Source organism: Neomonachus schauinslandi, chromosome 5, assembly GCF_002201575.2.
Source record: "Neomonachus schauinslandi chromosome 5, ASM220157v2, whole genome shotgun sequence".
NCBI classification, from domain to species: domain Eukaryota; kingdom Metazoa; phylum Chordata; class Mammalia; order Carnivora; family Phocidae; genus Neomonachus; species Neomonachus schauinslandi.
The window spans coordinates 16,002,750-16,019,262 of NC_058407.1; the positions used below are offsets into that span (position 1 = coordinate 16,002,750).

Sequence of the window (16,513 nt, forward strand, 5' to 3'; positions counted from 1 at the left end):
AGAAAACAATTTAAATTACTGTTCAACTAGTAATTTGACTATATGTCCCTAGTGAGATATACTGTATAAAGAACTGTAAGACCACAAGAACATTAAACTCTCTTCAGTATTCGTATTGGTGTTGGTTTTGCTATTCAGAGACTGTGGTGCATGTTGTTAAGACCTGGGAACTGGAAGTTTTGGTATGGAAATAGATGCAAGATTAATGAAATTAAGAGAACCTTGTAGTCCTGAATTGAAAGCATTCCCATGAACTTGTGATACACTTTCTCTTCCTTTCTTCCTCTCTCCTCCACTTCATCCCTCCCCCTTCTTTCTCTCATTGATCTTAGCTTTAACCAGCAAAAAGACCTAGAAACAATTACTTGCTTAGTAGCAATCTGCATTCCTAACACCTGGATTGTGGCCTTGAAATACCATTTCTCACAAAAAGAAAACTGTGCTCCTTGGAGAAATCGTTGTGTCCAGTCCTCGGACAGGAAATGTACAACAAGAGACTGGAATATCATGGCATGCCTGAAAGCAAGCAAGTTTTCAAGGGCTACTGGGTTTGTATCAAAAAGCAGCAAACTTGAATAGTTTCTCTTGGCCAAAGAGGGGACACTATGAGCACGAGAAAGATAGTAGTGGCAACGAATTGGAACATATGAAATATGTTTAATCATAATAATATCCCCCCCAAAACTCATTGAGTCCCCTCATTGAGATCTCACTGGTCTCACTGAAAGGATGCTGGGGAAGTAACTCATTATTTTGAAAACTGGTAAGTAAAGGAAAAGAATCAAGCACATATCCAGGCTTTACTAAATGAAATATACCTCTAAGTAGCAAAACAGTTGATGAAGGGGGGTTCCTCTAAATGGGTGTATCCTAGCCAATAAATGAGGAAGTGATAGAATCAGCATATCACCATTTTGCAACCTCTACTGAAGGAATGGAGCTTGGAGCATCAGTGGCTGCTGACATCACAGAAAGAGAGACAAGATATACATGCCTCCCACTGGAGGACCACAACCACCTTATGAATGAGTCCTCTCACAAAAATCAACCTTGAATCCAATCAAGACTTTATATCTAATTGCAAACTGACAGAAGATACAGAGAACAGAGAAACACGATAAACAATACTAAGGAAATACAGTCAGCAAAGTCCAGATTATGGGAAACTAGAGGACGAGTGTCCTGGCTCTTCCAACAAATAAATTGCAATTAGAAAAAAAAGGAGATAGGGACACGGGAGATTGGAGGGACTAGTAAGATTATAAGAGACTTAAAAGACCTATTAACTAATGTCAATTATTTGGATTCCAACTCTAACATCTGGGAAAAAGATTTATGAGACAATTGAGAAATCTGAACACTAACTGGATACTTACTGATAATAAGAGATTATTTTTACCTGTAATTGAGTGTGATAATGGTACCACAGTTATAGTTTTTAAAAAGAGTCCTTTTAGTGGTTCATACTGAAGCATTTACAGGTGAAATGATATTTGTAAATCCGCAATTTGCTTTACAACAACCTAGGAGGAGAAAGTGGGTGGGGTTACAGATACAAGATCAGTAATGAGTTGATAATTGTTGAAATTGAATGATGGGTACATGGAGATCCACTATGCTCTTCTCTCTAGTCTTGTAAATATTTGGAATTTTCCATGATTAAAGTTCAAAAAAGAGATTGTGTATGCATGTGTACGTGTGTGTGCACTTGTATAACTATATATAGACAAAAGTCTAGAATACTAATTGGTATTAAGACACCCTTCCCATCATATCTGGTTAGAGGAGAATAAAACGGGGGAGAATAATGCCTGCCTAGCAGAGCTGGGTGGTGGCATAATTAATACAAAGGGGCTAGCCCATAGTAGGTGCTCAATCCCATAAATTTCCTTCACTAGCAAGATTGACCAAGTTGGTCAAACTCAAAACCATCAAACCTGTGGGGAAAACATCATGTTCTCACATCATCCTCCCTGCCCCCCTTGATCATGAATCCAAGAGCCCCCACTAAGGAGTGGTGGTGGAAGGGATTAGGGGAATGAGACGCCTAGCTGAGTTGGCCCATTTTGTTCCTCTCTTACTGCCCCTCATCCATTCCTCCCGATCTCTGTGCATCCCCTTAGGGACCTGAGAAGACAGGTGAGCTAATCTCATCAGTCATGACACTGATCAGGGTGTTCATTAAGTTAATTAATTAATGAGTTCTCCCAGCAGACCTGCCTGCAGGAGTCCGATGGTAGGGATTTCAGGCAGATTGATGGAGAGAACTCTGGGAGAGGGTGTTGAAACATTCACATCAGAGGCTACTCAGAGGCTACTCAGAGGCCAGTGGTGTTCCCTTGGTGTTGGCCCCTGTGAACCACTGAGTAGGAGGGAGACTAGGAGCTCCATGGCACCCTATTAAACTGCTACCTTCGACTCACCCTCCACCTCTGCAAATGCCTAGCTCCTTCATGCTCTTGAACCTGCTGTCATAGCTTAGAGATCCCTAGGATGCCTTCAGACTTCCTCTTCCTGGTCCTCTCCCTGTTCCCCAGTGCCTTACTCATGATCCCCACTCCTATTTCAAAACCCTTCCTTCCTTGGTTTGCTAGACACTGTTGTTTTGGGGTTTCTTTTCTTCCTACTTCTCTCCATGCCCATCCACATGTGTTGGTGTCTCTGAGGTTCCATCTCTGGTCCTCTTCCCTCTGCACATCTCTGGGGAGGATGTCACACTCATTCCAATGCCCTCCATCCCTGGTGACTTCCCAGTCTGCCTTGGCAACCCCTGCCTCCCATCTCCAGGCGTGCTGCCGACTCGGGTGTCCCACAGGCACCCAACTCAGCCTACCCCATATGGAACACATCATTCCCCCTCCACCACTGGCGTTTGGTCTGTTGCTCATCTTGGTTTACTTCGTTTACTACTCGGGTGTCCAAGCCATGATTTCAGAGCTCCTCCTTGATTCCTTTCTTTCTCTTGCTATAGTCCTTGCACCTCTACTTCCTTGCTCTCTCCACCTGCTGTCATCATCATCATCGTCATCCTCCTTCTCCTCCCCACCAATTCCACCCCAGGCTTTCCTTCCATTGGCTAATGTCCATTTATTCTTCCAAAACCAGCTCTGGCAGTTGCCTCCTCTGGGAAAGGTGTCCTGACTGCTTGGAAGCTTCCATTTTATGATATCACAGACTGGCTTCCCTTCTGCTGATAGAGGAATCTAATCTCACTGGGGTATTAGCTTCTACAATCAGCATTTAAAGTGAAAACCCCATAAAGTCAAAATTACCCCTGAAGGCAATTTAAGCCACTCAGCACTGGAACAGTTGGCTCTTTGGCTGAGCGCCCAATAGGACAGGGTCTTAAATTTAGGGTCCGTAATGTACAAAATACAAACCCACCACCTACGGTCTTCTTAACTCTGGAGACTCACACTAGGGCAGAGAGTCTCACACTGTGAGAGGCAGGAGCAGAGAGCAGGTTACACTTCATTTCGGGAGACCCAACAATGAGAGCAGAGGTGAGAGCAGAGTTGTCAGCTTTGTTTAAATACTACCTTTCCTCTTCTTTTCTAGTGCTGAACATGTAGTTGAACTTGCCAAAGTTACATATATGAATGGAAGCCTCCCCACCCTCCAACCCTTATGTTGTAGCTTCTCTGTCTTCACTCCCAATTTTGAGCATCTAACTCATGACTTCATTCCCAGGACTTAAAATGTCCTCCACCTAGAAGAAACAGAGAATGTTGGTTGAATGGATGACTGGTTTAACCTCATGGACCTCTCCATAGATGGGCAATTCCACAGATAATGAAACAGCACATTATGCCATCTGAGCAAATGAAGTGGACCCACTGGGTCAAGGTCTCTATTGGCTTATCAGGATTCTAACCGGCATGAATGCTCTAAAGCAGGATTCCCAAAGGACAGCAGGGCTGAAAGGCTTAGAGGACTCCAGATCAGCTGATCAGCAGACAATATTTCTTTGAAGCCTCTCCTGTGGCGACCAACTCATCGATGGGCTCTGGCCATGTTCCGACTGCTCGTCTGCTTGCCTCTCTCTTCTCTAATCCAGGTTTAACGAGATGAGCATCATTAAGAAAGGCAGGGCGGTTATCCTTTAAGTGAACAAAGTGACTCTTCACAGAAGGACTGATTTTAATAACCCAGCGCAAGACCCCCTTTAAGGTACAGAATGATTCTGGCACATCAGTTAAGTGTTACACAAAACAGACGTGAGTATTCAAAATCAAAGGCGTTTTTCATTCATGTGAAAAAGGGATCAGTAAGCTGCATGAAAACTGGGGTGCATAAAAGTCCCGGGGGCCTCTGTCCACAGCAGGAAAAGCTCAGAGCATATTGGGCCCAGGGGGAGGCAACCTTGGCCGCCCATAACTCAGAGATAGAAGGCGGCGATCTTCAGGCGCTGCCTGTGTTTCATGTGCGGGCTCCTGCCTCTGATCTTTCAGCGGCTGCCTAATTGCCAGTGACTGTTTCTGTGGACACGAGGGTCTGCGAAATGTGTAAGGCCTGTATTTTTCCGAGGGAGACTTTTTCCTTTGCACGTAAGCCAAAGATTCCTTCATACACAAATTCTTTCTTACGCAGGTCATCAGATTCTTACACGGGGGGACGTTAACGTGGAGATCGGTGCACACCACTGAATGTAAGTGTGTAGATGCAATCTGGTAACTCGAGGGAGTGGGATGCCGGATGGAAAGGCCAGCGAGGCCCTCTGCATGCCTCGCATTGCCTTCCCAGGTGGAGACTGCGCTCCTAACCCAGTGCGAGGTAAATCAGCGGTTCCTTTTCCAGGAGTGCCTGTGGCTTCACCCTCAGTCAGCCACACCCTTCCACCCAGTCTCCACTGCAACACACATCATAGCGGATATTTACTGAGCACTTATTATGTAGGTCACATGCATTGGTGCCATTAGCCCCGTGAGTAGGTACTATTAGTACCCCGTTTCCACAGGGAGGAAACTGAAGCTAAATACAACGCCCAAGATCATACAGCTGGTTGATGGTGGAGCCAGAATTTGAAGGTAGGCAGTCTGGCTGCAGTCCTCAGTCTCGACCACGGCACACTCTTGCCTCCTGGCTGATGGGTGATGGCTGGCTGAGCTTGGCGTCCAAGGTTCTGAGACCAAATTCGGGTTTAGCAGAGTAGCCTGCCTTGAGTGATTAGGGAACTGCCTATGGGGATCCAGACACAGACTAGAAGCACATGTATGTGTATTTGCATCCCTGACTTTATTTCAAAGGTCCTATAGCATCTGTACTCTCAGAACCGTGCCTGTCTCAATCTCTACAAATATTTACTCCCAGATTTTTGTAACATCTGACACTGAGTAAGGTAATTAGAGCAACTCTCCCTGCAGGCAGAGCAGGTAATGAATCACTAGCAGCCTTCTGTTTCATTTTCTGGACCAGTGTTGATATATTTCAGGCCCTGACAGATTGTAGACCTACTTGGGATATGCAGGACACAGAGTAATGGTGAAGGAAATTGTCCGGTAACTCAGAAAGACAGTTGCTGCGGCTGAGATTTCTGCTCTGGGGACCCTGCTGCTCATCTTAAAGCGCAGGCGGTACTGCAGCTTGCTAGGAGGGGGCTTATGACCCCCACTGACTTTCGGGGCTGTAGTGCCCCATTCAAAGGGATGGCAGAGTCTTTGGCTTTGGGGTGGACTGAGGGCAGAACAGTCCCTGCCACATGGCAGGCAGGCAGGCAGACGCAAAGCTGAGGTTTGATTAGGTAAATGATGAAAATCAGGGTGCGTCTTTGAGAAAAAAATAGGTCCCATCTAAAACATCAGGCTGTGGGCAAATGTGGATAAAAATGGAGATGATAACTACCTTATTTTTTAATCATTGTAACATTATCACCAGACATATAAAAGCACATTTTACAACAGGGAATGAAACGTATTTAACGCGATGACCAATACGGCTGAGTTTTCTCACATGCCGCTCAAGACCAGTACATTGAAGAGAAAACAAGTGCTGTGTCATGCTAACGTGAGGCACTCGATTCCCCAGAAGCACAGCAGCTGTCCATTTACTGAGAACCCATCCACAGCACTAAACCTGAAAGCGAAGCTGTAATGGTTCTTGTTGGCTTTGCAAGTGACATCACTTTCATCAGCATCGTCTAGTTCCATGGTTCTCAATCCCAGGAGCCGTTTGGCAGGGTCTGGAGACGGTCTCGTCACGGCTGGGGGATGTTACTGGCATCCTGTGGGTGGAAGCCAGGGGTGCTGCTCAACATCCCATAGTACAAGGGACAGCGTCCTACACAAAAATATTATTTGGCCCAAAATGGTAATGGTGCTGAGGTTGAGAAACTCTGGTTTAGTTTGGGGTTTACTGATACAAGGAGTGGAAAGCCAACCTTTACTGAGGGTTTACCTCGGGGGCACGCAGTGTTCTCCATTCTAAGGCACCATTCACCTGAACTCGCTCATGACTTGTCGCAGCAAACCTACGGGGTGGGTAGTCTTCTTGCCCTGGACAGGCCAGCGTGGGGTGGATGAGGCAGGTAGGGAGCTTACACCCTCCTGAACGCCGAAGACTGAGACTCCTCCTATTAGGGGAAGACTTGGGCCTTCCCACGCCAGTCCAGGGCACGCAACACAGAAAGGGCAGAGTGGCTTCTGTCTCCCTGCTGACGACACCTCTACCCATTCATTGTCGGGACAGCAGGTAAATCGCTCTGGGGGCTCCCCGACTCTTGTAGGCACAGCCTCTGGAAAGAGTTGGAAAAGCACAGCACCGGACTACCCCTGCAGGCCCTAAGGAAGCCTTGCAGCACCGAGGTTATCTCTGCTGACTCTGTGCTTGGCTTCGGAAGAGGCGACCGTGTTCTCCCTGCGAGGACCTGCGAGGGCAGACCGAGATGACCAGCTGGGAGACAGACAGACATTGTAGCTTTCCCAAGGGAGACTCTCTTTGCGGGCCTGGCAGCAGCTCTGGGAGAGGTGGAGAGCTGCAGGAGAGAACAGAAACCTCAAGGCCGGAGCCAGAACCCAGTCAGCACAAGTGAGAAGCAGCACCGGAAGCTGCTGGAGAAGAGCTTTTCCGGTCTAAATCTCGCCTTTGATGCCAGCGTCCCCTGTGTAGACTCTCCATTGGCAGGGGCAGAGGTCGGGGAGGAGGCGAGCTGGGGCCGGAACTGTAGGAGGAGCGGTCCAATACAATCTACCGCTTACAGAGGACTACAACGCCGGCAAGAGAGAGAGGAAAGGGGGCTGCTAGTTCCTAAGAGGTGCGTTCTTTGGCACCCCTAAAAATCCAAAGGTTGGCTCTAAGGATGGGATCCCAAGCTCTTCGTGTAGCTTACAACGGTGGGCCTTAACTTCTAGGCTGCGTTGGACTTGTTAAAACAGAGATGGCTGGGTTGCACCTGAATTTCTGAGAAGTTCCCAGGTGATGCTGATGCTGCCGGTCCACGGACCACACTCTTGAGAGCCACTGGCCTAGAACGCCCCTGTTGCCAGGCTACCCGACCCTCCAAGATCTGTCATCAGTCCTTAAACTGCAAAGGACATTCTTATTCCAGTTTCTTCAAAGACCGTGTTCATGGATGTCACTGTTTCAAGTACGGCAAATGCACCAAGCCTTCACTCCGGTTCTATTAAGACTGTGAATGTAAACTTCACCCCCACATCCAATACAAAAGAATTCAGATCCATCATCTGTTTTAATTTATTCAAACTGTTCCTTGCCTCCATTAACGTGAATGATTGGGAGTTAACCAGACTTAAAATTTATTGCGCATGGAACGAGAGCTATTACCTGGACTTGAAAAATACTTTAACTCCTCTGACCACGGTCTGAGATTTCAGACTTGTCAGTAAAAATGGGCGTTTGGGGTTGTTCTGAAACCTTCTGCCATGACATTCTGATCACAGTGAATCTGATTTGCTGAAGCAAATTTCTTTGCTCCCGGGGCCTATGTCTAAGATCCAAATTGGTAGCTTGATTTTGGCAACAAACAGTATATACTTCCGATTGCCACCATTTATTTTCCCCCCCCCCCCCCATTTAAAAACGGCCTTAACTTAAAGCTTGACTCTACTTTCCCACCAGCCTGGGCCCTGTGGGGCTGATGTAGTAAAAATCCAACTTCTGCTCAGCAAATGAAATAAACTGTTTTCAAGACACATATGGAGTAAATATGGATGGTAAAGAGGTGCTACCTTTACGGTCACTTTTCCGACCATCCGCTTCACAAATTATTTACAGGTCTCTCAGAAACTGGCTTCGCTGTTACCCCGCGGCCGAGGGGCGGACGGGCCCAGCCACCAGTCCTAATGTGCTCATTCCCATGTGACTCATTACTGCAAACAAAGGTGTTGGCCCAAAATGCTCCGAAGCAGCTGAAAACTATCCCATTATGTAGCACCCAATCAAGGCCTTTTTCTTCTCTTTTCTTTAAGTCCTTTTCTTGACTCTCACCACCTGGAAGCGTTTTGAGAACCGGTTCTGAGGGCTCCAGGAAGCTATTTCGGGACTCCCGTGCCGACAACAGGCCTCACTTTGATGTCCGTAGTAAATGGCTGTTCTGGGGAAGTGCGTTCTCTAATCCTCCCACCCTCCTGCCTTCCTATCACTGCCAAACAAGGAAGCTTTCTCGGATAATAGCTTGTGCAAAACCCTACAGTTTCTACACTTGGTCCTAGTTTCCAAACTCCTTCCAAAGCAAGCTTCGCGTCTGCTTGTCCTCTTTCCCAACGAAGCAGCGCTGGGAAGAGAACGATATTATCAATGAAAACGTGACAAACGTTTGTGATCACCTGTTGGGTGCCAGGCATTGTGCTGAGCCCTTTAGATGTATCATCTCACTGAATCGTAGAAACAGCCCTAGGTGTGGGTAGTTATCATTCCCATTTTGATGATGAGAGAACTACAAGAACACAGACAGAATGTTCTATCTGGGGTGACAAAGCTACTCAGTGAAGAGAGAAACACAGGTTTAGAACCCGTGTCCTTTTTTAAAACTTAAAGTATAACATACTCAGAAAAATGAAAAATCCTGAGTGTATATAGCTCAGGGAATTTTCATGAAATGAACACACCCATGTAACCAACTCAAGCCCCCCCACCCAAAATACTAGCCACACCCTAGCAGCCCCCTTCCTGCACCAGTCATTAGCCACCCACTCTGCACAGGGAACGGTTATCATGACTTCTTAGATTAGCTTTGCCTATTTTTGAACTTAAGTGGAACCAATACAGTATGTGTTGTTTTGTGTTTCACTTTTTTTTTCACCCAATATTACAGTTGTGAGATGGATTTATGATAGTGTAAAGTGTTTTCATTGCTGTCTAGTGTTCCATGGTGTGAACATAGCAAAATTTATCATACTGTTAATGGGTGGGGGTTATTTATAAACTGGGGCCATCACAAATAATGCTGTGAGGACCATTTTGGAACACGCCTACCGGTGACGTGTATGGATACACTTCTGTTGGGCATACGTACACCTAGGAGTGGAACTGCTGGGTACGTTCAGCTTCAACAGAATCTTCTAACATTCCAACCTGTGCATTATGAGTTGGCAAATGCCTTGAGGGGTATGACAATCTGAACTGTGTCCGCCCCCCAAAACTCATACGTTGAAGCCCCAACTTCCAATATGACTCTGTTTGGAGATGGGGCCTTTAAGGAGGTAATTAATATTAAATGAGGTCACAAGGAGCCCTAATCGGACAGGACAGGCATTCTTTCAAGGAGTGGAAGAGACACCAGCACTCACTGGCTCTCCTCGCACACACCAAAGAAAGGCTGTGTGAGGACATGCGGTGGGAAGGTAACTGTCTGCGGCCGGGAAGGAACAGAGTCCTCACCAGAAACCAACCCTGTCAGCACTTGGATCTTGGATTTCAAGCCTCCAGAACTGCGAGAAAATGAACTTCTGTTGTGTAAGCCACCCAGCCTGCAGGGTTCTGTTGTGACAGCCTGAGCAGATGTATCAAGGGGAAAGGTGGAGAAGCTGGGCTCACCTCAGTGAGCTTCCTTTCTGTTTGGGATCTTGGTCTTTCTCCTTCTGGTGTCTTGTCTCCCCAGCTCTCCGACTCTGCCAAAGCTCAGGTCAGGGCTGCAGCCTCACACTGGCTTTGGTGCGGCTCTTCTGCCTCTCATCCTTGCGCCACTTCCAACATGGCAAATCCTCGAGGGGAAAACGGGCTTCGAGGGTGGCCTGAAAGGGTTTACTCTGTCATTACGGAAAACAGAAATGTAATTGGTAGTTGTTAAAACAAGGAACTTACAAGTAACTTGAAAAAAATAAAACTGTAGGACTAACTCGGCAGTTCTGGCCACTTTCTATTACAGTATTTCGCAAACACCTCTTCAAATGTAGTATCTCCTAGCTCTTGAAATATCGACCTGGCACAATTTTTTCTTCTCAGCATGTCACAATTTGGAACCCACGCTTTCTAGATCTTTGTTAACTTAGAGAACTGAGAATCTCCTAGAAGGATAGACAACTCTCCGCAACACGATCAGAATCGCCTGGAATGGTTTTTGAAAAAAAAGATGTTTAAGAAGCACAATCATTCAGGGGCACTTGAGTTAAAAAAAAAAAGTCACATTTGGTGAATGAAAAATAGAATCATGGATGAGCCCCAAACAAAGCACTCGGAATCGGGAAGCCTGGTGTCGAGGCGCATGCTGTCCCCTCATTAATGGTGTGGCACTGGGGGAGTCGGCCACACGGTGCCTCCGTTTCCTCAGCCGGAGAAAGGGGATACTCACATTCGTGAAGTGTTTCCAAATCTCCAAAGTGCAGGTGACCATTCTGCTTCGGGAGCTCCCTCAGCACCTCTGGGGTGAATACCTAGCCCTGACTGCGGGCCTCCTTCACTGGGTTCTGAGCTCCGGGTGCGGGCATGTCCTGCTCTCTTCCTAGCCTCAGTACAGGGCAGATATAGATGACCAACGATGCATGGCTGTGCCCAGCACACACGCAGCTCCTTCCCACACTGGCCCTCCCAAGCGTGTACCGAAATGCTGTGCTACACACTGCAGGCCAATGGTATCCCTGGCAAAGTTGGTCGGTGGAGTTGTCCTGTGAGGGGAAATAGCCACAATCACCCTAGAAAACCCCTCTAATGGCCCACGCCCCAAGGCACCATCAAGTTTAAGAACTAGAAAGGAAGGAAAAACTGGCATAACCAAAGATCCAGCATTCAAACTCCCCTGCCTCTGTAATACCTACCGAGCCCCTGACATGAATGGAGACAAGTGGTGCTGGCTGAGGATGGCCTGTTCACCTACAGTATGTCCCTCCTTCACTCTGCTTTTCCTGTTAAGTCTCTAGGACTTTCACTTCTGAACTAGAGTTTTTATTGTGAAGTAAACGCAGTGATGTTGAGGCTGGGTCCTCAAGTCAATGACTAGCCTGGCTCCTGGACCATCCCTCTTTTGGAGAGTCCCAGGATTAGAGCTTGGTAAATAAAGGCTTTGAAAAAGTTCCTGGTACGTTTAACTTGGTTACATCCAGTTTCTAAACCTTATTTGATACTGGAACTTGCTTCTTGTTGGTGTATAATACCTACTAATACTCTGTGAAACACGCTCGATGTGACATGCTGGAAATGTAGCCGTAGACCATTATTCAAAGCTTTTCTGACTTACTTTATAGACAATCCTTAATACAAATAGTTCTCTGCCTTCAGGGTAGAGCAATTAAGAACAAATTAGGAATAAAAGTGAGGAAGGTTGTCAGATTAAAAAGAAAATGCACAGCTAACATCCTGGCAGGAATGGAAGAGACCAAAAAAAGAAAAAAATCATAAAGCACCCATGGAATTATTTTCGGATGTTCAACAAATATTATTGGCGTGGTCTGACTGTGGAGGTTCAAAAGAGCAGCAATCAAGTCTATAAGAAAAGGGGACATCCTTGGTAAACTTGCTTAAGATGGTAGGAATTTATTTATTATATTTCACAGTACCAGGTAGGAAAGCCGTCCCTTTATCCGGGGCTCTCGGCTTCCCACAGCTCTCTCCCTTCACACACTGTCCTATCAGCCACCTCGACAAAGGCCATGCCAACCATTCAGAGACTCTTCATACCCTTCAGGTGTCTCAAGAGTCTTTGTGTTTTGTTAGTCAGGAAGGTATCATGGGGAATTTAGTCCCAAATGTTCTTTTAAAGGAGGAAGGTCTTTCTCATGAGTAGATTTCAAGATACCGGAACATAAATAAAAGTTTATTTATCTTTTAGGTCACATCCGTTTGTGAATTGCATTCAGTCCAGGAACAGGGAGACTGCATCATGGTCCATGTGGGGGGGCATGTCTCCCATGGCCCGAGGCTCACTGAGCAAGGCTGCACTGTCCATCCGCAGGGCAAGAAGCCTCTCTATCTTCCTTTCCCAGAAGCAGACGTGGTCCTCAATCCCCTCTGCTTTCCATTGCGTTGGACTTATCGGTGGTTCTCTTTAAATAATGACCTTTTCCATCCTTACTCATTGTATTTGGAGAGTTTTAAGCGGGGAATGATGTTCATCGACTGCAGCTCCTGGAAGAGCAGTTTGCAGGCGTACGGGATGCGGAGGGAGGACACGTGGCATGACGACTTGCAGTAATGGCACCTGAAACCCAAGCCGGCACGTGTTAGAGGGACGGCCGCTCAGAAACCAAGGCCTGCGCATGGATCCTACTACCATCCCATCCATCCCATTCTATTTGTCAGGGTTCAGTTCCGCTGTCAAATATGTACAGTCGTGCCCCCCCTCACCCCACCCCACAAAAAGCGGCATCCAAGGAGCAAAAGAAAAAAACACTATCACTCCTGCAGGTTTAAAAGCATGCAATTTTAATCCGTTACTACCATCTTCTAAACCTTCCTCTGTAAAATGCGAAACATCTTCCTGTTTACTTGCTTTGAGTGAGGCCCAGAAATCTGAGCCATCTCAAAGTTACTCAGGTTTAGACTTTTTCATTGTTGAAAACTTCTAAAATCGATTCAGTCTCCATGCATTTGATAGAATCTATTACATAATACTCTTCAAGGTAAGATGCTCAACAATTACAATATGGTCTGTCACTGAGACACCTGACGTGTTGATGGGGAACACAGGACTTTCATAGAGAATGTGGTGGCCGACCAAATGCTATTTATTTTTCCAGTGCTCTTCAAGCTTGGTGATTTCTACTTGTGGGAGAAGCTACTGTACTTAATGACGTGCTCTCCCTGTGTGCATATTTTCTCATTTAATCCCTACAACAGCCCATGCTCCTAACCAACACGCCTGCTATTCCAATTAGGATCTTCTTTTCTCTTTCTTCAGGAAGAGCCAATGACCAAACCTAGGTCTTTTTTTTTTTTTTTTTAAGGATTTTACTTATTTATTAGAGAGAGAGAGAGCACAAGCAGGAGGAGCGGCAGGCAGAGGCAGAGGGAGAAGCGGGCTCCCCGCTGAGCAGGGAGCCGGATGCGGGGCTCGATCCCGGGACCCTGGGATCATGACCTGAGCCCAAGGCAGACGCTTAACGACTGAGCCACCCAGGCGCCCCCAAACCTAGGTCTTAATCAATGGCTACAACTGATGAAGAGTCTCCGGGGAGAAAGCGAACTATCCTCTCAGGTTTCAGACCCAAATAGCTCCTCACCCTACACCTTAAGAGTCTGGGGCAGCTGAGACTTGGGTGGAAGACTAGGTCCTCCCAGTCAAGAGCAGGGGTGACTGAGTGCAAGAGGAACACCAACCAAGGCTCAGAAGGTTCCGTGCTGACTGGGAACCGGAGGGGAAGGCTGCTGTGAAGAGCAGTGAGACAGTATATGTAACAACGTAAATGTGCATCTTATCTGATCAATCACAGAAGTGGCAAAGATGAGTATATGAGAATGTTCACACTGTTTATAACAGCAGAAAGCAGGAGACTGCTCAGAAATCCAGGAGGGAACTGGCTCTGTGACTATAAGACATTTATACAGAAGAATGCTGTGCGGCCATTAAACGTGATGATGTAGACCCGTATTTATTGAAATAAGGTGTCTGGCACACACTGTGGAGTGAAAAAAGTTTTCTTAACAGCCTGGTTTCAAGAAGGTCCTCAGATGGGTTTCAGTAAAATATATGAAGCCCCCAAAGTCATATGTAACAAGACTTTTTTTTGGTGAGTATGTACTTGCACTTTGCTGCTATTATCAGAATCTCAAAGGGTTCATTATTAAAAAAAACAACAACAACAACCCTGGGGGGTTGGGGGAGTATGTTACATAACTATTGGCAGAGAGGTCTCAAAAAGAGTCACTAAAATGTGAACAGTGGTCACCTCTGGGTGATGAGAATTAATGTGACAATTTATATTTTTTTTGTGTAACTTTGAATACTTTATAAAGTGCAGGGATCATTTTTGAAATCAGCAAAATCAAGCTTTTATGATTTTAGAAAAGAAAAGCACGAAGCATTTGAGCGTGGCGGTGAACGACGCTGTAGATGTGAACTTCCTGAGAAGGGAACGGGGAGCCAGCACAGTCGTGTGTGAGCAGCGCGGTCCCCATGAGGGGCTGCCTGCAGGGGCTGAGGACACACGGGGAGTGCCTGATCCCATCAACAGTCATATCCACACGGTGAAGGACTTCTTCCAAAAAGACTGTACCTAAAGACCTCTCTAATGCATTATCATTTAAGAACTATGTTTTTAATGTGCTTGGTTGATCTAATTCATTCAGGAATCATGTTCATGCTTTAATTAAATTGGAGAAACGGGGGGCGCCTGGGTGGCTCAGTCATTAAGCGTCTGCCTTCGGCTCAGGTCATGATCCCAGGGTCCTGGGATCGAGCCTCGCATCGGGCTCCCTGCTCGGTGGGAAGCCTGCTTCTCCCACTCCCCCTGCTTGTGTTCCCTCTCTCGCTGTGTCTCTCTCTGTCAAATAAATAAATAAAATCTTTAAAAAAAAAAAATTGGAGAAATGGTTTTAACGGAAGCAACTTCTTGCTGATTCTCTGTTACTCTGTGACTTCAATCCAAGCTTATTTAAGATTTCCATATGTGCTGCTTCATAATCCAGAAAGCCCACTACCTTCTCTATTATTAAACATTTCTCCATCATTTAAAATGTTCCATTGCATTATTATACATACATACACGCATACATATAAACATATATACACATATACACATATAAAAATTATAAGTTATTAAGTTACCCTATGTCTGAACAATTTCAGAAGGAAGAAACTTGACCCAACAACAATAAAATAAACTGACTTTTTAGGGCAAAGGCAGCAAAAGAAGGAGGCTGTGGCTTCACATGAGAAATGACTGTCCAGTAAAATGTCCTCTATGAGCTAATTATCTTAACAGGGATCTTCTTTTCTCTGCAGTTTTCCTTCCGGACCTCTCTTTTGTGACTTATGCCCTTCATGTCTTCGGCAGAACAACAGTCTTGCTGTAAACATTCCCATAGCAATGCCTTACTAATGTGCAAATCACTGACAAAAGGCCAGTTTCAAGGTTCTGAACTGCTCTAATTACTCAGCCTCCATTGTGCTGTTCATTAAAGAGCGACTTCCTCCCACACACGCCCGTGCTCCCTCCCACACGGCCCAGCACACACGCCCAGGTAATGATGGAAAACCACAGCATCATTATGTTCCTCTTCCAGAGAGCCGCACACGAGGAGGAGGCTGCTAGACTACCCGACTGGATTAGGACTTTTTTCTGTTGGCAACAAGGGTACAAGCGGGCCACTCAAAATCAGACACACAGTATATCCAGGTCTGTTTAATTACAGTAAAGACCCTTAAACCGTGCAACCTGATTTAGCCTTCTTTCAAAGGATTTCAAATACAATACACACGGAACACATGAGCTTCAAAATCAGGCACTGCCATCACACGATCTCTAAATGAGACAGAAGTGAAGCAGGAGAGAAGGTAAGAATTTAGCAGAATAATACTGAGATCGAATACTGCTTTCATTAGTTCCCCTTAATATTCAGCAAAACAGAGGGGAACGTTTCCAAAGTATGTGAGTGAATCTGGTCTACTGCTTTCTCTCTCTCTCTCTCGGGTTGGGGGGGGGGGGCACAGGAGAAAATGCAGGGAGGATGGAGAAGAAAAGGAAATCCATTTTGAAGTTTCATGATCCCTACTTATAATAAAAGGACTCTTCTGTACCATCTTTTCAAAGTAATGACTTAAAAATCCTTGTGCCAAATTTGAAGATGTAAGCGCAGGAGCGCTGGTCCCAGGCACCTTCCTGTTACACTTGCGTGTAACACAGCCAGGACGATAAAAGGCAAATTCAATATGCATTTCAAAAGGTGAACAGACATCTCAGAGTTGAAACCCCCCACCCAGGTCACCGATATGAGAAAGAGCCAGGCTTATGCTTAGAATCACGTCACCCATCTCTGCAACCTTATGAAAGGAATGAGCTGCAAATGGCCACCTCTTGTGTTCGTTTTTAAATGAAGTGATTTCTTCACAGACAAGTCTCATCAACTCTTCTACACTAAAACCCATAAAATAATTGGCTCTAAGGTTTTGTCATTTACCAAGCAAGGT

The 16,513-nt window shown here is 45.9% G+C and overlaps 1 protein-coding gene across 1 annotated transcript in view; it reads right to left on the bottom strand.

The window, feature by feature from the left end:
* Nucleotides 1-11,852: 11,852 nt before the first annotated feature.
* Nucleotides 11,853-16,513, bottom strand: part of POLR3B (RNA polymerase III subunit B) — a 104,792-nt gene continuing 100,131 nt past the window's right edge. The window contains exon 28 of the mRNA XM_021687597.2: nt 11,853-12,586. Coding sequence (XP_021543272.1) covers nt 12,457-12,586 — 130 coding nt within the window. The 3' untranslated portion in view covers nt 11,853-12,456. The remainder of the gene's footprint in view (nt 12,587-16,513) is intronic.